The following is a 20,463-nucleotide window of genomic DNA, read 5'->3' as shown; positions in this document are numbered from 1 at the left end:
ACTGCTCTTCTCCCTGTTCACCAACAACTGTAGTCATCGGCCTTATCTAGGATAGAGACGAGTCTGCTTATAGAAGTGAGGTTGAGCAGCTGGCTGTCTGGTGCAGTCATAACAACCTGGAGCTTAACACGCTCAGAACAGTGGAGATGACTGTGGACTTCAGGAGAACCCCACTCACCATCATGAACAGCACTGTGGCAACAGTGGACTTATCCAGATCAGGGGTATTCAAACTCGGTCCTGAAGGGCCAGTGTCCTACAGAGTTTAGCTCCGACCCCAATTAGACACACCTGAACCAGCAAATAAAGCTCTTACTAGGCATACTACAAACTTCCTGACAGGTGTGCTGAGGCAAGCTGGAGCAAAACTCTGCAGGACACTGGCCCTCCAGGACCGAGTTTGGGCACCCCTGATCCAGATCTTGGTACTACGATGTCTCAGGAGCTGAAGTGGGACAACCACAAAGACTTCATTGTGAAAAAGACCCAGCGGAGGTTGTATTTCTTTTGCCAGCTGAGGAAGTTCAACCTGCTACAGGAGCTGCTCACCCAGTTGTACTGAGCCATCACTGAGTCTGTACTGTGTTCTTCTCTAACCGTCTGGTTTAGCTCAGCTACCAAATGAGACATCAGGACTGATGAGAAGATTATCGGTGCCCCCCTGCCTAACTGGAAAGAACTTTACACCTCCATAGTGATGAAAAGAGCTATGAAAAAAGCTATAAAAATCACCCTGGATCCCTCACATTCAGCCCATGTTCTTTTAAAACTGTTGCCCTCCGGCCAGTGCTACTGAGCACCAGAACAGCCAAGCATAATGTAAGGGAAACAGGTCAATTTAGCTCAAAGGGAATTATTTAAGATTTTATAGGGAATTTGAGCAGAATCTCCGTTCTAAGGCGGATCGGCCAGCGATTCATTGAGCGAGCCATATAACATCAACTCTGCAACGGATACTGCTATCCAAAATATAGTGAAAACACTATTTATTAGCACAGTAACAAGATCGGCAGTTTAAGACATTAATTTGAAAGCACAAAACATAAGATATTTCTCTTTTCAATATGAATAAGAATTTACTGGACAATCCTAAAACATATAAACTAATCTAACACAGACATGCATTCACACATTCATACAGGTTGCAGAAAAAGAGAAAATGAGGAATGAGTTTAGAAACTATGAAATTTTATAGCAATATATGCAACTGCTTAGACCTGAACAACCATCAATCATCTAATCAACCCTCGCGTTGAGTTTCTCAATGAAACTTTATATTAAATACACCAGTTCAGCTAATCTGGAGTTTGTACTTGTGTTGCCTTTGTGTTCAGGGATTCCCTTTAATGACGTTTCCAGCCAATGATTGGCTGGAAATTCGTTGTGGTTTGAAGTGATGTCTTGGGCGTTGCCTGGAAGATGGAGTCGTGTACGCTGGTTGGAGTTTTAAGGCGGGCACGAAGTGTGAGACACGGCTTAGTGACAAAACTTAACGTAGAACACAAAACTCTCAACAGAAAGAAAAAGATTAAAGTAAAAGAAAGAAATGTGATGATCTCCTCATGTTTTTGTTTTTAGAGAAGTGGTTGGCATGCTGCCACTCCTCTATGTCACAAAGAGTGATTAGAACATAGACAAATGTGTGGGTAACATACATGGAAGGAGTTATGCAGTCGACTGATGTTCATTTATAAGTCCTTTAAGCATTATTTTGGTGCATATTTATGTAAAAATGACAGTCTCTGTGTCATTCTGTGAACTAAGGGCATGTCCTGAGGAACAAAAGAATTTTGAAGGAATTTCAGTCTGGTTCTTATCTTGGGTGGGGGGAGCACCACCCAACAAGTTTCCTCATGTGATGATCATGATGTGCTGTATCTTTGACCATTAATCTTGGGTTTCTTCCCCCAAAATATACATACAAATATATATATTTATCACTATATAATTCTTTTTTAGTTTATTTTCTGTTCTCTTTATTATGAGTGTTATATTTCATTTTATTAACTTAAATTCTATGTATGTTTGCACTATGTCTGTACTTTCTGCACTGAAAGCTCCTGTCACCAAAAAAATAAAAAATAAATTCCTTATAAAGCTCCCTCTGATTCTGATTCTAGTTGTGAAATTATGAAAATCATGTAATTAGATAACTGGACTAACTAGAAGGCCAATCCAACACACCATATCAAATGTTGTTTTAGTCTGTCTGAAATGCCTGAGCCAAAGTCTGCAATCAACATGATTTGGGATAATTACGTCTCAGAACTGGCTCACAGCTTTGCATTCCCAAGCATCAGGCATCTAAACACAAGATAACAGCATTTGTTACTGCTTTTTGTCTGTGTGCTCTGATGTGTATGTGATTCATTATGTAGTAAAAAAGAGGCAGAGGCTTCCCTGATTGCAGAAACTTTATACACTGACCAAAATTATAAACGCAACACTTGTTTTTGCCCCCATTTTTCATGAGCTGAACTCAGAGATCTAAGACTTTTTCTATGTACACAAAAGGCCTATTTCTCGCAAATATTGTTCACAAATCTATCTAAATCTGTGTTAGAGAGCACTTCTCCTTTGCTGAGATAATCCATCCACCTCACAGGCGTGGCATATCAAGATGCTGATTAGACAGCATGATTATTGCACAGGTGTGCTTTAGGCTGGCCACAATAAAAGGCTACTCTTAAATGTGCAGCTTTATCACATAGCACAGTGCCACAGATGTTACAAGTTTTGAGGGAACGTGCAGTTTGCATGCTGACTGCAGGAATGTCCACCAGAGCTATTCTGTTGCCCCTCTACCATAAGCTGTCTCCAAAGGCGTTTCAGAGAATTTGGCAGTAAATTCAACCAGCCTCACAACCGCAGACCACGTGTAACCACACCAGCCCAGGACCTCCACATCCAGCATCTTCACCTCCAAGATCGTCTGAGACCAGCCATCCGGACAGCTGCTGCAACAATCAGTTTGCATAACCAAAGAATTTATGCACAAACTGTCAGAAACCGTCTCAGGGAAGCTCATCTGCATGCTTGTCGTCCTAATCGGGGTCTCGACCTGACTGCAGTTCGTCGTCGTAACCGACTTGAGTGGGCAAATGCTCACATTCGATGGCATCTGACACTTTGGAGAGGTGTTTTCTTCATGGATGAATCCTGGTTTTCACTGTACAGGGCAGATGGCAGACAGCGTGTATGGCGTTATGTGGGTGAGCGGTTTGCTAATGTCAGTGTTGTGGATCGAGTGGCCCATGGTGGTGGTGGGGTTATGGTATGGGCAGGTGTATATTATGGACAGCGAACACAGGTGCATTTTATTGATAGCATTTTGAATAAACAGAGATACTGTGACGAGATCCTGAGGCCATTCATCCACAACCATCAACTCATGTTGCAGTATGATAATGCATGGCCCCATGTTGCAAGGATCTGTACCCAATTCCTGGTAGCTGAAAACATCCCAGTTCTTGCATGGCCAGCATACTCACCGGACACGTCACCCATTGAACATGTTTGGGATGATCTGGATCGGCATATACGACAGCGTGTTCCTGTTCCTGCCAATATCCAGCAACTTCGCACAGCCATTGAAGAGGAGTGGACAAACATTCCACAGGCCACAATCAACAACCTGATCAACTCTATGCGGTTTTCGGACCCCCCCCCCCAATACAGTAAAACTGCAGATAGAGTGGTCTTAGAGTGGCCTTTTATTGTGGCCAGCCTAAAACACACCTGTGCAATAATCATGCTGTCTAATCAGCATCTTGATATGCCACACCTGTGAGGTGGATGGATTATCTCTGCAAAGGAGAAGTGCTCACACAGATTTAGACAGATTTGTGAACAATATTTGAAAGAAATAGGCCTTTTGTGTACATAGAAAAAGTCTTAGATCTTTGAGTTCAGCTCATGAAAAATGGGGGCAAAAACAAAAGTGTTGCATTTATAATTTTGGTCAGTGTATTTTTGTTAATAGTTTGCACCAGTTTCTCAGAAAGTTAAGATTTTGTTCTCTTGCTGTCATTCCTAGGTGGGGCTTGATATCCCAGATGGAAGTACCGGCCAGCAGGAATATTACTCCTACATCTGTTATCCTATCAAAATTCACTTGGTGGATCCAAGTTAGTGCTAAATCAGGGGTGGCGAACATCAGTCCTGGAGAGCCGCAGTCCTGCATAGTTTTGTTTCAACCCTAATCAAACGCACCTGAACAAGCTAATCAAGGTCTGAAGGTTTACTAGACAGCAACAGGCAGGTGAGTTTTAATTAGGGTTGGTGCTGAACTCTGCAGGGCTGCGGCTATCCAGGAACGGAGGTTGCCACCCCTGTGCTAAATCATAGAATGTAGTTATTTGACACTCTTGTTATTATTTTGCATCTTGCAGATTTAAATAAACCCAGACAAACAGATGGAAGACATGATTTTTGAGTGTGTCTGTGTGCGAACATTTTTTCAATGATAACAGGAGTAAGTATAGGCCAGATACATTTACTTGGGAAATGACTGCTTTTTAAAATAAAACATTCAGACATCAAATTATAATTTTTGTTGCCAAATTATGAAATCATGTGAATTACAGATTAGTTGTAATATTGACCCAGGTGGTATACTCTGGAAATAAACAGTTTAATAAACAATAAATGTATATCAAAAATATGTTTAAATACACTTTAATTCAATATATATATATATATTTTTTCTCACCTATAATATCTGCTCTATTTGTAATTTTAATAAAGCTAATCAAAAGTCTGTAATGTACAGCCCAGAGTACAGAATGTAAATAGACAGGGAAGGTAAAATCTCATTCAAGTTTAAATGTTTCTAAACATTACTGTTGTGGTAAATATGTGTTTTTAATTGCTGCTCTGAAAGATTTCTTCTACAGATCTGCAAAGGGCCAGTCCAGGCATCATGCTTTTTCTTAAGTACAGGAATAGTAATACTTATATTAAAGGGGTCATGTTATAAATTCAGATTAAAAAATTCAAAACTTTTATTCCACCATAGCTACAAATTAGCAAAGTAATCAAAGCATAACAAAAACATATTAAAGCACTTAACATAAATAGCTAATTTTCTTGGTGTGTATCCCAATAACACCTCGATGTAAAATGGCAAACCAGATATATACTGCTAGCTATTGGTGTAACCATGGTTCTATGAATAGTGGAAGCTCACTATTGATAGTTATGTCAAGTGTCTTTTTCTAGGTTCTTGTGATCGGTCCAAATGACAAAAGGCCCTCCAACCAGTGGAGTGACTCTCAACCTCCACCACAAACTGATGCAAAGCATTAGGATTAGAAAGAATGGGGGCCAAAAAAAAGTGGCTGTTAAGTTCTTGAAATGAATTAGACACTGATACAAATGGGACAGTGCCCATGTGGCCTCCACTCCAGTAGCAGAACAGTCAAACACCTTGCAGGGTTCAGATGAGAATCCCTGGAATGATGCACCACAGTCAGGCATAGTAAATTGATGTAAGACAGGGATCCTCAAATCTGGTTCAGTCTTAAGCCCACAGTGTGCTCCAGTAGGTGCTGTGTGTTGCTGGCCGCACAGCACCCAGTCATCCAGATATAGATAAATCAACAGGCCATCTTAACTGCAATGGTTCCAGTGCTACCTTAATACACCACATGAACACATCTGAGGAGATAGAGAGTCCAAAGAGATAAACACAGTAGTGGTATGTGCAGAAATGGTCTGTACTAGAAAGAAATAGGGATGTTAAAATATTTATCCCCTCGATTTACGGTAATGATGAACCACATGCGAGGTATGATGGCACCCAGAACGTGTACCACAGCTAAAATGCAAATAAGATGTTTGAGTCAACTGTTAAAGGATCTGAGGTCGAGGCCGGGTCTGAAACTCCCATTCTTTTTCTGAACAAGAAAGTATTTTGAATGGAAGCCCCAGGAAATTATCTGGGGATCACATTCTGTTGCCCCCTTCCTTAGCAGCTACTGGATCTCTGCAGCAAGGGCAGGAGACTGGCAAGAGTTCTAAATTACAGTGGGCCAATTACTATATTAGTAATTATATATGGAGGTCTATAATAGAATTACTAGCCATACCTGATGTCTGACTTGCATCAATAACTCCAGAGCTATCCTTCTAGAAAAGATCAATGATGGTCAAAGGTCAAAGATGAATGACCTGCAAGCTGTTTTCGGGAAGAAAATCCTACCTGGCTCAAATCAGAAATAGTATTATAGACCTTGGACATCCATACATCTGCATTTTGGGTTGGGGTGTGGAAGATTCTGTGTGAAGGCCTCATCAGGGGATACTACTAAGGCCCAGTTCCTGGGCATCATGCATGTGCCACCTGTTCAGACCTACATGTAAAGTTCAGCCAACTTGTGAGCTAACATATCCAATGACATACATTTCTTCTTTGGCAGCCATTCAAACTCATCTGCTGGTTGTTTTGCAGCAATGCCTTTTAACTGGCTCTGTTCCTGCTAATCTTAAAGTGGCTACTGTCACTCCAATTTTCAAGAAGCCTTCACTAGATCCTTCTATTCTGAATAACTTCCATCCTATTTCTGTCTTACCATTTATCTCAAAGATTCTAGAAAAAATTGTGTTTGACCAACTGCAGCTCTTCCTGAATTGTGAACTGTATTTCTGAAATTTTTCAATCTGGTTTTAAATCTGCTCATAGTACTGAAACGGCCCTTCTCAAAGTGTTAAATGATATCCACTCTGTTTTGATTTCTAGGTTAGAGTCTGAAAGGTTGTGGGCCTGAAAGGTATGGTCCTTAAGTGGTTTCAGTCATTTTTATCTGACAGAAAATTTTTTTGTTAAATTAGGTAATTTTTATTCCTCCATTGCTCATCTAACCTGTGGCCTCCCTCAAGGCTCGATATTGGCACCTTCTCTTTTTTCCCTGTACATGCTTCCTCTGGGTTCCATTCTAAGAAGGCATGGGTTGTCTTTTCATTTTTAGGCTGATGATACCCAGATTTATTTTTATTACCTATTAAAAGAAATGATTCTTCAGCACTCAGTACTTTATTAATGTGCTTAGATGAGGTCAAAATTTGGTTAGCACAAAACTTTTTAACATTAAATGAAAATAAAACTGAGGTGATTGTTTTCAGTCCTAATGATCATTCTCAGGCTACCAGTTTAAATCTGGGTAGTTTATCTGCCTACAGATCTTCTCGTGTGTGCAATCTGGGTGTCCTTTTTGATGAGTCATTAAAACCGGATAAATATATCTCTTCTGAAATTGGTTCCATTTTTTACCAACTCCGGTTGTTGTCTAAAATCAAACACTTTTTAAATGTTACAGCTTTAGAGATGTCTGTAAACACTTTTATCACTTCACGCTTAGATCACTGTAACTCACTTTATTGTGGTACTTCAAAGTCACAAATTACTCATCTACAATTGGTCCAGAATGCTGCTGCCAGATTCCTTCAAAATGATCGCAAATGTGACCACATCACCCCCATTTTGAGGGCCCTCCATTGGCTGCCGATTCAATTTAGGATTGATTTTAAAATTCCCTTGTATACTGCTGTACAGATCTTTACATAATCAAGCCCCTAGTTATCTTTCAAAGCTGTTGCATTTTTATACTCCCACTAGAGGTCTAAGATCCTCAGTCCAGACTTAAACGTAGAGGGGATCAAGCTTTCTCTGTGGTTGGGCCTCGACTATGGAACAATCTGCTGCTAGATTAGAGCTGCAACATCCATTTCCATTTTCAAGTCCCTTTTAAAAACACACTTGTTTGATCTTGCTTTTTAATACACCTTTCTCACGACACTGTAGTATAGCTTTAAATATTACTCTGTTTTCAGGATGCTTGTCTGTCATTCCTTTGGTCTTGTAAATTTATACATTTATAGATTTATTTCTAATGTGAGATTATAGGATTAGATTTTTTTTTATGTACAGCACTTTGGTCAGCCTTGTGGCTGTTTTTAAATGTGCTCTATAAATAAATGAACTTGAACCTCATAATTCAGGGACCAATCCTGCAATGCATTGTTACCTCACTTCTATAGGTATCAGACTACACTCAGGGACTGGGATCTGATAGAGCCTCTCTGAGGTGTTCCATTCTCAGACAGGAAGGACATTGATTTGAATGCCCATCAGATCCATAAGCATAGAGGAAACAGAGCACAAAACTGTAATATTATAAATAAATGAAAATCAGTGGAATCACCACAACACTGAATTTCCTAACCCTCAGGCCATCCGAGATGTAGTTCCTTCTGATGATGTATTGAAATTTTACGAAGTGAAGCAATCGGTCTGGGCAAGAAAGTGAATATATTTTTATAACATTATTACCTATAATTTATAGCATCAGGGAAACGATCCAGAGTATTAATTTTGTGTTACTTTTGTATGCCTTTTTGACTCTCAGAGTGACATGGCTATGGACTTACATTTTATGGATCACCAAGGACCATGGTTTTAGCTAAAAATGTTCTTCATTGTTCTAATGAAGAAGACAAGTCATGGAAAATCTTGGATGGCCTGAGGGTGAGTAAATTAACAGCCAATATTTGGGTGAAATATCCCTTTAATGGAATCCACTGTCACCATGACAAACACATCATATACTAGTTCAGTCAGGACCACTCTTGCAGTAAAACATAATTTATTGAATAAACATATTGATTAAACATAATTAAACATAATTATACACAACATTTGGTTTGGCAGTATGGTTCTGTGTGGGGGTTCAGCAAAACAATATATAAAAATATTAGCTGCCTGTAATAAGCCCCTGGAACCATCAGCATGACATCAAGATAATGAAGTGAAACTGCTTGGGAAGCTTGTCTTGTTGCAGCGATCAGAAAAAGAAGAAAGAAAAACAACAACAACCAAGGTGCAGAACACAATATATGGAATAAGTATACAGATATTAAGGAGGATGGGAGCGAGAGTTGAATGTGAGCTTGCTGAGATAAGAGAATCGCTGATTGGTTCTCTCCTATATTGGTAGCCAATGAGCTTGGTGCTCAACATTCAAATATATGACTAGTGCTTGCTGTAGCAGTTGCAACGTGCTTCAAAAACCCTCCACGTTCCCCAGATCCACCTGTATAGATATGCCACGAGGTGATTCATGTATACTATATGGAATTATTTCATATATGTTATATGTGCAGCAGGAGTATTTCTTACATGCTCACAGCAGCATATTGTGGATGTATGTACAGTAGCAAGTCTCTGTACTTGCTCTGCCGCAGCAGCAGTGTAGCAGATCTACCGGCAAAACCAAACACTTTTTCAACACTCTTTTCTCAGCTTCAATGATATGAAACATTGCAAGCTGATTTAGTCAGATTTTCATGCTTTTTTTAATTGTGTAAATTGTGCGTTCACATTCTAAGTTATTATGAAACCCACGACACACAACAAACAGTTCCAATCACTATGTCCTCCATTCACCGGTTGTTTGCGTTGCTGCAAATAAAGACTTAGCTGTCCGCCGCTTTAGAGTTTCGAAAATTGGCCCGAGGGGAAAATTGTTTTTTTAGGGACCATTATGCTGGTTAGTTCCTAGAACTACATGGTGCGAAAGCCCCTTATGTGTATCAATAGCTATATAAACTTGGAATCTTGTCATGGTGGTTTTTGTTTCTTGTTTAGGTTCTTGTTTTTTATTTTGTAATTTTGTCATAGTCATGTGATTCCCTGTTCCTTTGTGTTCCTTTAGTTCTTGTGTCATGTTTTCATTGGTTCATTGTCTTCTCATGTGGTCTTCAGTTCTGCATTCTGATTAGTTAATACGCTTGTTCAACTTCATGCAGTGTTGCAAAGATCTGAAAAATCTGCTGAAAAAAGCAATGCGTTCTGGTTAGAAAATTTGTCTGCTGCAGTCGCCTTACAATCACTCGTACCATCAAAGTACCATGAGAGCAAAATGAGACCAGCCGTCTAGGTTAGATGCTGCAGTTGCTCAAAATTACCTGCTAAAACCTTGATGACGACACACTTTATTTTCATTGGTCAGATTCTGTGATGACAAAGACGACGTGTGTTGCATGTTTTTTCTTAGACAGTTCTTTATCTTGTCTTGATCCTGGACATCTGATATTCAAACAAAACACACAAAATATTAACAAAAATTAAGATTAGGCTGTCTAGTCGATATATGAATAGTTCAGATGCAAAACTAGCTAAAAGCCATCTCGGTCAAAAATGAGATAATGATACTGAGTGAATGCTCTCGACCCATATTATACGTCCATCAAATACTTTTTCTTCAAATTTGCTAAAATACCAGCCTCAGCCCAATCAGAAGTACCAGTACTTACATAGAAACCTATACATCTGAGCCTGATAAAAATGCATTTTTTAAAGAAAGACATCAGATGGATTTAGCTGGTTTTGCATCTGAACTCTTCATATATTCTTATTGTATACGAATAAAAGTTTTGAAAAGAAAACGTTCTGGTTGACCTATTGCTTATATTTGAAAAATGAATGATGTTGGTTCAGCACACTACTCAAAGAACAAAGTGTCCCACCTGATGGCCATTTCTTCACTCCTAGTGTAGTGTAGTTCATCTCGAACAAGGCTTATGTTTCTCAGCTCCACTCTGTCATTGGTAATTCTTGTCATGTGAACTGTATTGTTTGATATACAGTATATAGCTCTCATGTTGCCATTGTCTCTTGTCTAGCTTTGTTCATGTAACTGCTGTTTGGTGAGTTCTCCATGTCTGTGTTCTTGTTTTGCCAAGTCGTCTTTGTATGTTGTTTGCTCACTTTAAGTTTAAATAAAGTTGCGCTTGGATTCCTTCAATGCTCGCCTTCAGTGGTATTGTTACACATCTAATTATTTTTTTTGTGTGTGTGTGTTTATATATTTTTTTTCTGCATGTTATATTTATAAATAGGCTGATGTCGGATTATTAGTAAAATCCAAGGTCCATTCCTTCTGTCATGTCTTGACTGGCTGATTTGATGCAGGCTGAAAATTTAATGAAATGCTTTAGTTGTTTTGTAGGTCAGAAGATTTGCATATCAAAAGTTAGCACCGTAACATGATTAAATGTCAACCATTAAAATGTCAAACGCCTACACAAGCATACACACAAACTGACACAAACACCTGCTGCTCATTACAATTCAACTGTATAATGTGGACTGAGATGTGGATGGATTTATTATAGTAAAAATGTAACAACCATGTTTGTTTTTTTTTGGCGTAGTGATTACCATTTGTAAAACCACAGTTTTACTACAAATACCATGGTTAAACTATAGTTAGAATACCAAAACCATGGTTAATTTGTAGTTATCATGGTTTAAGTATAGTAACCATGTTTTTTTGGTTTTATTTGTGGTAAAGCCATGGTTAATTTTTATAAGGGGACAAACACAAACAACATATGTCAGCCCTGTGATCCATACAAACAAAAGACACAACATAAATACTGGTATTGCTGTAATAGTGGTATTGTTGTCATAGGGCTTACTGACGAAAGATAAGCAAAAGGAATTTCTGCAGAAATAACTTTCAGTATGTCTCTGATTGATTCTTTCTAAAATTATATATTTATACATTTTAAATATTTAACTACTTACATTTGGCGCATCAGAACTTTGATGTCATACACTGATTGGCCTGCGCAACATCGTTTTAAATCGATCACACCTCTTTTGTTCATGTGTTATGCTTTCATTGGTTTATTATATGGTCTTGTGGTTTTTGTTCTGCTTTGTGATTGGTTGTTTTAGTCATGTGCCTTGTTTCCTATTGCTTGGTTTGTGTCTTGTGACTTCTATTGTTTGGTATTTATAGCCCTTATTTTGCCATTAGGTATTAGGTGTGTTTGACTTAATGCAGCGCTACACAGACTGATTGGAATCTGACTTGAAGCAGTGCATGCCAGTTAGAATTTTGAGACTTGAGACAGCACTGACGCCACATCACTGTCACATTAACTCAGGTGGCAGTTTCTCCAAAGCGGCTGCAGGAGCTCTGATGACGACACAGCTGTTTCACGATTGGCCAGATTCACTGCAGGATGATCACTTGTGTTTCGGGTTTATTCTAACATCCTCAGTTCCAATAATGCCCACAAATCTGTGTATTTAGAACAGTAAAAGCTTTTTTACTGTAGTCGCAATGTTATATTGAGTCACGTATATTAAAAAACACTGGTAAAAGCATATTGTCACGGTTGTGTACGTCGTGCGTGTGCGTGGAAGGAGCAGGAGGAGAGCAGAGATCCAACAAATGCTGCTTTATTAAATAATCCAACATGGACAAACTCAGGGAAACACAGGGAACCAGCAACCACGACGAACAGAAAGACACTGAAGACAATACAATCACCGACAAGGGAAGTGAGGCACAAGGAGCAATATATACACTGAAACAGGGGCGTGGCTACAAACGAGATAACGAGGGGAAGTACAAATAAGGGCAAGACAAAACCAATAAACAAAACCAACAGGGGGAGCAAACAGAACAAACCAAAAGTACTAGAAACACAGGGGGAAAAACACAAGGAAAACCCAGACAAAACCAAACATAATACTGACACATATATACCCCCACTTCATTGGTATTTAAATAGTATAATGTTTATGTTGAACTTTATTCTTGAACAGATGCCACTGTTAGTTCTGACTACAGTATAAAAAAGTGTTACTGTTGCTCATGAAAACGTTTCTGAAACGTCTGTGTATTTGAGAAATATTGCATTTAATTCACTTAATCTGTGATGGAGTATGCAAAAACCATGAGAGCGTCACTTCCGGTAGTAGAAAGTGTCTGACTTGATGGCTCCATTTCAACTCCTCCTTGACTGCAACACATCTTTGTTTACTAATTGCTTACGTTTGGATTTAATAAAAGCTGCACATGGATTCTTGAACTTGCTTTCAGTGGACTCGTTAAAGAATACTCCATCTGTTACTATGGACCCAGTTTTTTCTTTTTTTTTTTAACTTCACCTTCATTAAGGTAATCGCTCTATTGAGGAGATTGTGGAGGACTTTTGTGGACAGTGCTATTTGGTGGACTTTAATGATGTAGCACTCAAGGACATTTTCCTTTTAGGTTTAGACCAAAATATTTCTCATTGAATGCCTTGCCATTCCTCTCACTGGAATCAATATATTGACTATGCTTTGTTGTTGTGTGGCTTGTCATATACTGTGGAAGTTGCAGATGAGAAGCCCTGCAGTTCTAGAATTCCCACCACACTAGAGTGCTTCCATACCCCAACCGTCATGTCAGGATTTATTCATGGCACAGCTGCTAAGCCCTGCTCAAATCATGCCAGCCAAGCCAGGGCCTCCTCACGCCAGACCTGCAATGCCAAAGTCTCATCAGGTCAAGGCCTCAAGACCACCACTTCAGTCACTTCAGGACTGCTCAGCCAACATTTCTTCAAGTTGGCCCCCGTACCAATGACCATCAAGCCTGAGCTTCTTCATGACATGGCCATTACTCAAGAGCGAGGGGCTAAAGCAAGACCCAAGAGAGGGGGGCTATAAGGCAAGATTAATGAGAATGATTGCCAGTTTGAGAGACCCACCTCTGATGTCAGTGCGAGTGGCGGGCTGGCATCCCAGTGGTCTCTATGCTCTCAAGCCTGGCAGGCCTTTCCCTGTATACTGCTCTGCCCGTGATTCTGAGTGTGTGTGCTCCAGAGGCATCCCTTGTTCATGAATCCACTCCAGAGCTTGGTCCATTCCATGAATCCACTCCAGAACCTCCAGAGATGGAGGTGTCTGTTGCAAAACCTCCTGAAGCCATTGCATCCACTGCAGAACCTCCCAGGGTGGCGGCTTCCACTGCAGAACCTCCCGTTTTTGAACTCTTTTCCTGTCCTGTCATAGCCAAGGAGGCTAGCCATGAACTCTCTGCTTATCTTGTCATGGCCATGGAGGCCATTCATGAACTCTCTGCCTGTCCTGTCATGGCCAAGGAGGCCATCCATGAACTCTCTGCCTATCCTGTCACGGCCATGGAGGCCGTTCATGAGCTCTCTGCCTGTCCTGTCATGGCCAAGGAGGCCGTCCATGAACTCTCTGCCTATCCTGTCATGGTCAAGGAGGACATTCCTGAAGTTTCTCCTGCTAACCTCCTGTGTGCTCTCTATTCCAATCCCGACTGATTCGCTGTGGTAGTTCTCTGTACTGTCGGCTCCACTGAAGTGGTCATTAGGTGTGTTCGACTTCATTCACAGGTACAGACGGCGATCAACAAGAGTAGCCGAGAGCAGTCGCGGGCGGAGTTGAAAACGGAGGCGTCAAGTCGGACACTTTCTGCACTCGTTAGTGAAGCTCTCGCTGTGTTTGCATGCACTATCACAGATGAAGTGAATTAAATGCAATATTTATCAAATACACCAACTTTTCAAAAGCATTTTCATGAGCAACAGAAACACATTTCATATACTGCTTAATACAGTGCCATCTGAACAAGAATAATGATCAACATAAACATATACTATTTAAATACTAATAAAGTTGGGTTATATATGCTTTTATCAGTGTTTTATGACAAATCTGACTCAATATAACATTGGGATTACAGTAAAAACACTTTTACTGTTCAAAAAACACAGATTTGTGAGTATTATCGGACTTTAGGATGTTAGAATAAACCCGAAACACACGTGATCGTTGTCATGCGGTGAATCTGGCCAATCATGAAACAGCCATGTGGTCATCAGAGCTCCTGCAGCCGCTCTGAAGAAACTGCGCCGGCTGAGTCAGTTGGCTGCTCTCAAATCGCTATTGCGGTACTTTGATGCCACACGTGACAGTCACGTGGCGTCGGCACCGCCTCAAGTTGGACAAAAAGTTGTTTTAGTCATGTGCCTTGTTTCCCATTGGTTGGTTTGTGTCTTGTGACTTGTATTGTTTGGTATTTATAACCCTCATGTTGCCATTGTCTCTTGTCAAGTATTGTCCATGTAAGTTCTGTTGGTGGGTTCATGCCTGTTCAAGTCTGTTCATACCATGTCTGTTAATTTCAACAACAACAACAACAACAACAATAATAATAATAATAATAATAATGCACCTGGAATGCACCTAGAACAGTCGAAAAAAGGCAGCCATTCTCTGTTACTTTTCAGTTTTTGTTTGTTGAGGTCAACTGATCTTTGTCTCATCTACTTATAGAGATATCAAAGGTTTAATGAGATATATTTGTGTAATATTTTTAAAAGAATAGTCCCTTAAACTTTATATATTTACATATACAGTATATATTTATTTGAGAGATCAAAGCCTTCCATGTAGGTGGTAAAAATCCAGATAAACTTTCTCATCGGTGTAGGAAGAAAAAAAAGGACATCAAAGAAGAAGCCTCACGCTATGTTTGTGACTACTTACCACATCATCTTGCATGTGGGCCGGTCTATGCGAACATAAAGGAACACAGCCAGATGAACTCCACAACGAAACAGGTGCATCATACGTGAACAGCTGAAATATTCCTCTCCTCTCAAATCAGTCGAAAAAGACTCAGTAAGCAGGACTTTACAGAAGAAGCCACTTTGAGGTACAGTGTTTTAAATACAGATATTAATTTAATGAAATTGCATTTGTCTGCATTAGACTGTGGGGAAAAATGTGCTTTTATTTGTCAAAGTCTATACATACTTCACTGAATGTTAGAATTATGTTGAGTCACTTTTTATTCTATAGGACTTTATACAATACAGATAATTTCAAAGCAGCTTCACAGGAATAAACAGGAAAATACTCAAACCAAACTATAAGCAGTTCAGACAAAATTGTATACTATACAGAAGACTAAATTGTTATTATTCAGTTTATTTCAGTTCAAGTTTTGTTCTCATCTTATTAATGTTTTCTTTAGAAAACAAACATTTTATTTTCAATTTATTATCATTTTAATGCATGATTTTGACTGATCATTATCTAAAACTTTCTTTTAAACTTAACAAGTAGATGCATTCAGACTTTTAAATGTGCAGAAATGCATCTGCAATACTGTGTAGTTTTGGCAGTGGGAAACAAGACACATTTTTAACCAGGCCACAGTTGCCTTTCTTTTTTTGTAAAGATGACTACGTCAATATCATTATCTTATCTGCTATCTATACAGAAGCAGCCAGAAATATTTGCATAACTTCCCTCTTCAACCTGCAGTTAGGCAAAATTGTGGCATACATTTGAAAAGAGTATTTATTACAAAAATAATATACTATTTGTAATGTTTTTGGACACTTCGCACGTTGCACGTTACTTGCCATTGAATGGAAATGTTTTATACTGTATGTGAAATCAATTAGCTGAACTTTAGAGTGATTTGTTTTAAACCAACTACAGTAGGACTTGTTAGTTATATAATTTCATAATTACTTGTATTGTTTTTGAAATATTGTTAAAATGGTAACTAATTTTAATTTCTCCTGAAATTGTATGAAATTGAATCGTATTAGTTAACCCCACATCAAAATAAGTGTACTTCATAAAAGCACAGGTAAACATAGTGATTTAAAATGTCCTTTACAGTACTTTAAAGTAATTTGACATTATAATAAAGTGCACTTTTTAAAAGAAACAAGGTTGTGAAAGTGTACTCTTTAAGTAAGCTTAGTGGCCCTATATTTCTTTAATACTACAATATTTGCAAGTACATTTTTTTTTTTTTTAAATCACTTTGGCGACTAGAAATAGAACTGCACATTCAATACAATTAAGCACACTTCTTTTCACAAGGGACGGGCTTCTGTTTGATATGCAAATTTTTCTTCACTTTCACCAACATTGGAAGTACTATCTGGTTGTTCTAAAGCAAAATCGCTCTCTTTTTGGATGCTCAGATTTTAATTCTATCCATCTCTGTTTTTTCTCTCAAGGTCAGTCATACAGTTATGAATTATGATATGGATAACGATTCCTATTATTATGATGATGATGATTCGGAACCTTGTAACCTGACATGGTTCAGCGAGCAGCAAGTGTCCATCCCAACATTCATCTACTCTCTGATTTGTGCGCTCGGCCTGGTAGGCAACACTTTGGTCCTTTTAACGTACGCCTTTTACAAGAAAACGAAAACCATGACCGACATCTACCTGGTTAACGTGGCGCTAGCGGACCTCCTCTTCGTCATCGCCCTTCCACTGATCATCTACAATGAACAGCACGACTGGAGCATGGGCACATGGGCTTGTAAGTTTCTGAGAGCAGCCTACAGTATCAACGTGTACAGTAGCACGCTCCTGCTAGCCTGCATTAGCGGTGACCGCTACATCGCCATCGTGCAAGCCAGACAATCTGTCAGAATTCGACTGCAAGCTCAGGTGTACAGCCGTCTCATCTGCTCGGTCATATGGCTGCTGGCTTTTTTTCTTGTCTCTGCCTACATTTATATATTACCAGGAGGAAAACAAGGAATGCATCACTAACTTTGAGGAGCACAACACCGCCAAAATCATGAAGATCCTGATTCCAAGCATGCAGATGGTCCTCGGATTCTTGGTGCCATTGATAGTCATGACATTCTGCTACTCGTGCACCATGGTGACCCTACTCAAAGCACAAAATTTCCAGAAGCACAAGGCGATCCGTGTGGTCCTGGCCGTGGTCTTTGTGTTCATCCTTTGCCATCTGCCTTACAACATGGCGCTTCTCGTCAACACCAGTAAACTGTTCAATGAGAGACACTGCAAGGAAGAGCAGGTGATTCTGAGGACTTTGTCCATCAGCAAAAGCGTGGCCTACCTTCATTGTTGCTTGAATCCCATTCTGTACGCTTTTATCGGGGTTAAATTCAGGAGCCACTTTTGTCAGATTTTCCGAGACTTGCGGTGCCTGGGCAAACGGTACATTTCAGGACGCTCTTCTCAGCAGACCTCTGAGCTGTACATATCAGCAAACAAAACCATTGTTGGACAGATCCATGAGAACCCATCATCATTTACAATGTAACAGAACTTTTAAGTGATTGTTCTCAAGGAAGCAGTAAGCTGAGGATTGTTTATTTGGTGCTTGGTGTGTTCTTTTGGTAAACTTTTTAACTTAGAATTAGGTTCCATTTATGCATTAACTGACATTAACTAACAATGAGCAATGAATTATATCCCATTTATTAATGCATTAATTGGCCAAATGTTGAAAAGATATAAGTATTTTCATTCTTAGTTCATGTTAACTAATGTAGTTAACTAATGTTATAATAAACAAACCTTATTGTAATGTTACAACTGATAGTACTAATATGAAAAATAGGGTAAATATTTTTGTTGTTTAAATGTTGTCTTATTCAAATGCTTTTTTACAGTAACTTTTGTGTGGGCTGACTACTACAACCCATACCTGATTTGCTAAGCAAATGCATGTTGGGGAAATGCATATCAGTCTTGTCAACAATGTGGTATTAAAACATGAGTGTTAAGGTAAACAAAAATGCATATATCTTAAACTTAAAAATAAGCTTTAACAAGAAAACCAAAGCATTTAAACATTAACCATGTAAAGCCTTTTAATATTATTAAACCTTTAAATATGATTACCTGAGTTGTTGAGTGAAAAATAAAGCTCCACTGTGTAACTGTGACAGCACTCAATGAGATCTGCTGAATAGGTTTATGAAGTAATGAAACAGTGTTGTATTATGTAGCACTGTAGTGCTGATTTGACTTCAGGAGTGTTAGACAGGGACTTTTGGCCCTGTGGTTGGAAAAGAGGCCCTTTATCTAAGTATGTCTTTGCAAACTGTGGACAATGACACATTTCCTTTTCCTCTGAATATAAATATATGAACAGGTTACTGAAAGTAGTGGGCTGATTATCTAAATGGGTCAGATAACGATAGAGTTTAGTCAATGGTTTAACAGAAATGCAGAAATGAAACACCATAAATAAAACATCTTGACGTTTGGTCATATCCACGAAAGCAGGAAACATTACAGGAGGAAAACCCTGCTAGTGAAAGAGGCTTTTCAACCTTTGCAGCAAAACATAGCTTCTCTTTCCAGGAGATTCACATATTTAAATGATGCTTATCTTAGTTCCTTGTGCTACATCCCTGAACAACACATTGAGTTTGCATATATACAGGCACAACATGTAATCATTAAATTACTAAATTTACATTACAAATTCGCCAACCGGTTTTTATCAACAGTAAGTTTTTAGCTCATTATTTTGTTTATTTCTATTTCTATTATTGTGTTTTAATATATTTTAAAATGTAATTTATTACATTATGCACATGATCTTTTGGAAATCATTCTAATATGCTGATTTGCTGCTCAAGAAACATTGCTTTAAATTTTGTAGAAACCAAAGTTGAAAAGAACAGCATTTTAATTTAATTTAATTTAATTTGACTTTATTTTATTTTATTATTTGTAACAGTGTAAAAGTCTTTGCTTTCATTTTTGAATTAGCACATCTTTGTTAAGAAAAAAAAAAAATAAATAAATAAATAAATAAATACTGACCCCAAACTTTTACAATGGTATTTTAAGGTTAACCTGTCACCTTTTCCGCCTTTTGCCTTCACTTGTTTCAATGGTCCTGTGGTGTTGCGAATACATTTGTAAAAGCATAAATATTCCATATAGTTTCTCAAGTTATGTAAAGTCATAAAAACGCATCAATAATATGTTTATTCTGCAGGACAACTCATGTGTCCAATTAAAAGGGGGATGAACTGGAAGACCTTCCCTCTGATTTATTTTTGGCATTTTTAGGGCCCGAGCACCGATGGAATTGCTCAGATACTACTTCTTCTCAAAAATAAGTAGCATTTTCATGAAACTTTGCACACACATTACATTTGATATGGGTTTCAGAAGAGGGTGTGGCAAAATGGCTTGATAGCGCCCCCTATAACATTTCAACAAAGTGCCCCTTGAGTTATGTTTCACATAAATGTGCGAAATTCGGTATACACATGTAACACACCAATACCTACGAAAAAGTTCATTACAAAGTCAGAAACCCAACAGGTAGTCTGTGTTTTGAATTTTCTCAGCAAGTTTTGTGCCATCTTTGCCATTTTCAGGCATTGTATGTAAACGATTTCATCCTAGAGATTTATTCACATCAACACCAGATTTGGTAAGTGTAATCTAAAGACGTTAAATTGTGTAGATCTTGAGTTTTCGTTGGAGGGCGTGGCCGTGGTGGCCTGACAAACTTCGATGTTTCGCCATGAAAAAGGAAGTTGTTATAATTCAGGCATACAATGTCTGATCTACACCAAAATTCACATGTTTGATAAGAGTCCTGTCCTAAACACGTTCTTGCCCATATTCAGTTATAGCCATAGCGCCACCTGCAACAGGCAGTGGCATGTTTATGCTCTAACAAACTACTCATAGAGATTTAATAACATCAACATTATATTTGGTCAGTCTACACTAAAGGCCTTTGCAATGTTAAATTGCGAAGATCTGGAGTTTGTTTTGAGTTAGTTTGCACTTGACTAACTGGGGGCTAGGTCAGGAAGC

General features: G+C 38.8%; 2 protein-coding genes across 2 annotated transcripts in view; both read left to right on the top strand.

The window, feature by feature from the left end:
- The window catches only part of atp6v1c2 (ATPase H+ transporting V1 subunit C2), a 35,083-nt gene extending 30,830 nt beyond the window's left edge, over positions 1-4,253 (top strand). Inside the window, exon 14 of the mRNA XM_051133800.1 lies at positions 4,037-4,253. Within this exon, the coding sequence (XP_050989757.1) occupies positions 4,037-4,132 (96 nt within the window). The 3' untranslated portion in view covers positions 4,133-4,253. The remainder of the gene's footprint in view (positions 1-4,036) is intronic.
- An 11,181-nt stretch (positions 4,254-15,434) lies between these two features.
- Positions 15,435-18,476, top strand: ccr6b (chemokine (C-C motif) receptor 6b). Its single transcript, XM_051133858.1, is given in 3 exon segments — positions 15,435-15,530; positions 16,858-17,346; positions 17,348-18,476. Coding segments are annotated over 2 exon segments (1,059 nt in total). The 5' UTR covers positions 15,435-15,530; positions 16,858-16,872; the 3' UTR covers positions 17,933-18,476.
- Positions 18,477-20,463: the final 1,987 nt, after the last annotated feature.

This window comes from Labeo rohita, chromosome 17 (assembly GCF_022985175.1).
Source record: "Labeo rohita strain BAU-BD-2019 chromosome 17, IGBB_LRoh.1.0, whole genome shotgun sequence".
Classification (NCBI taxonomy): domain Eukaryota; kingdom Metazoa; phylum Chordata; class Actinopteri; order Cypriniformes; family Cyprinidae; genus Labeo; species Labeo rohita.
This window is presented reverse-complemented; position numbering and strand designations above follow the sequence as displayed.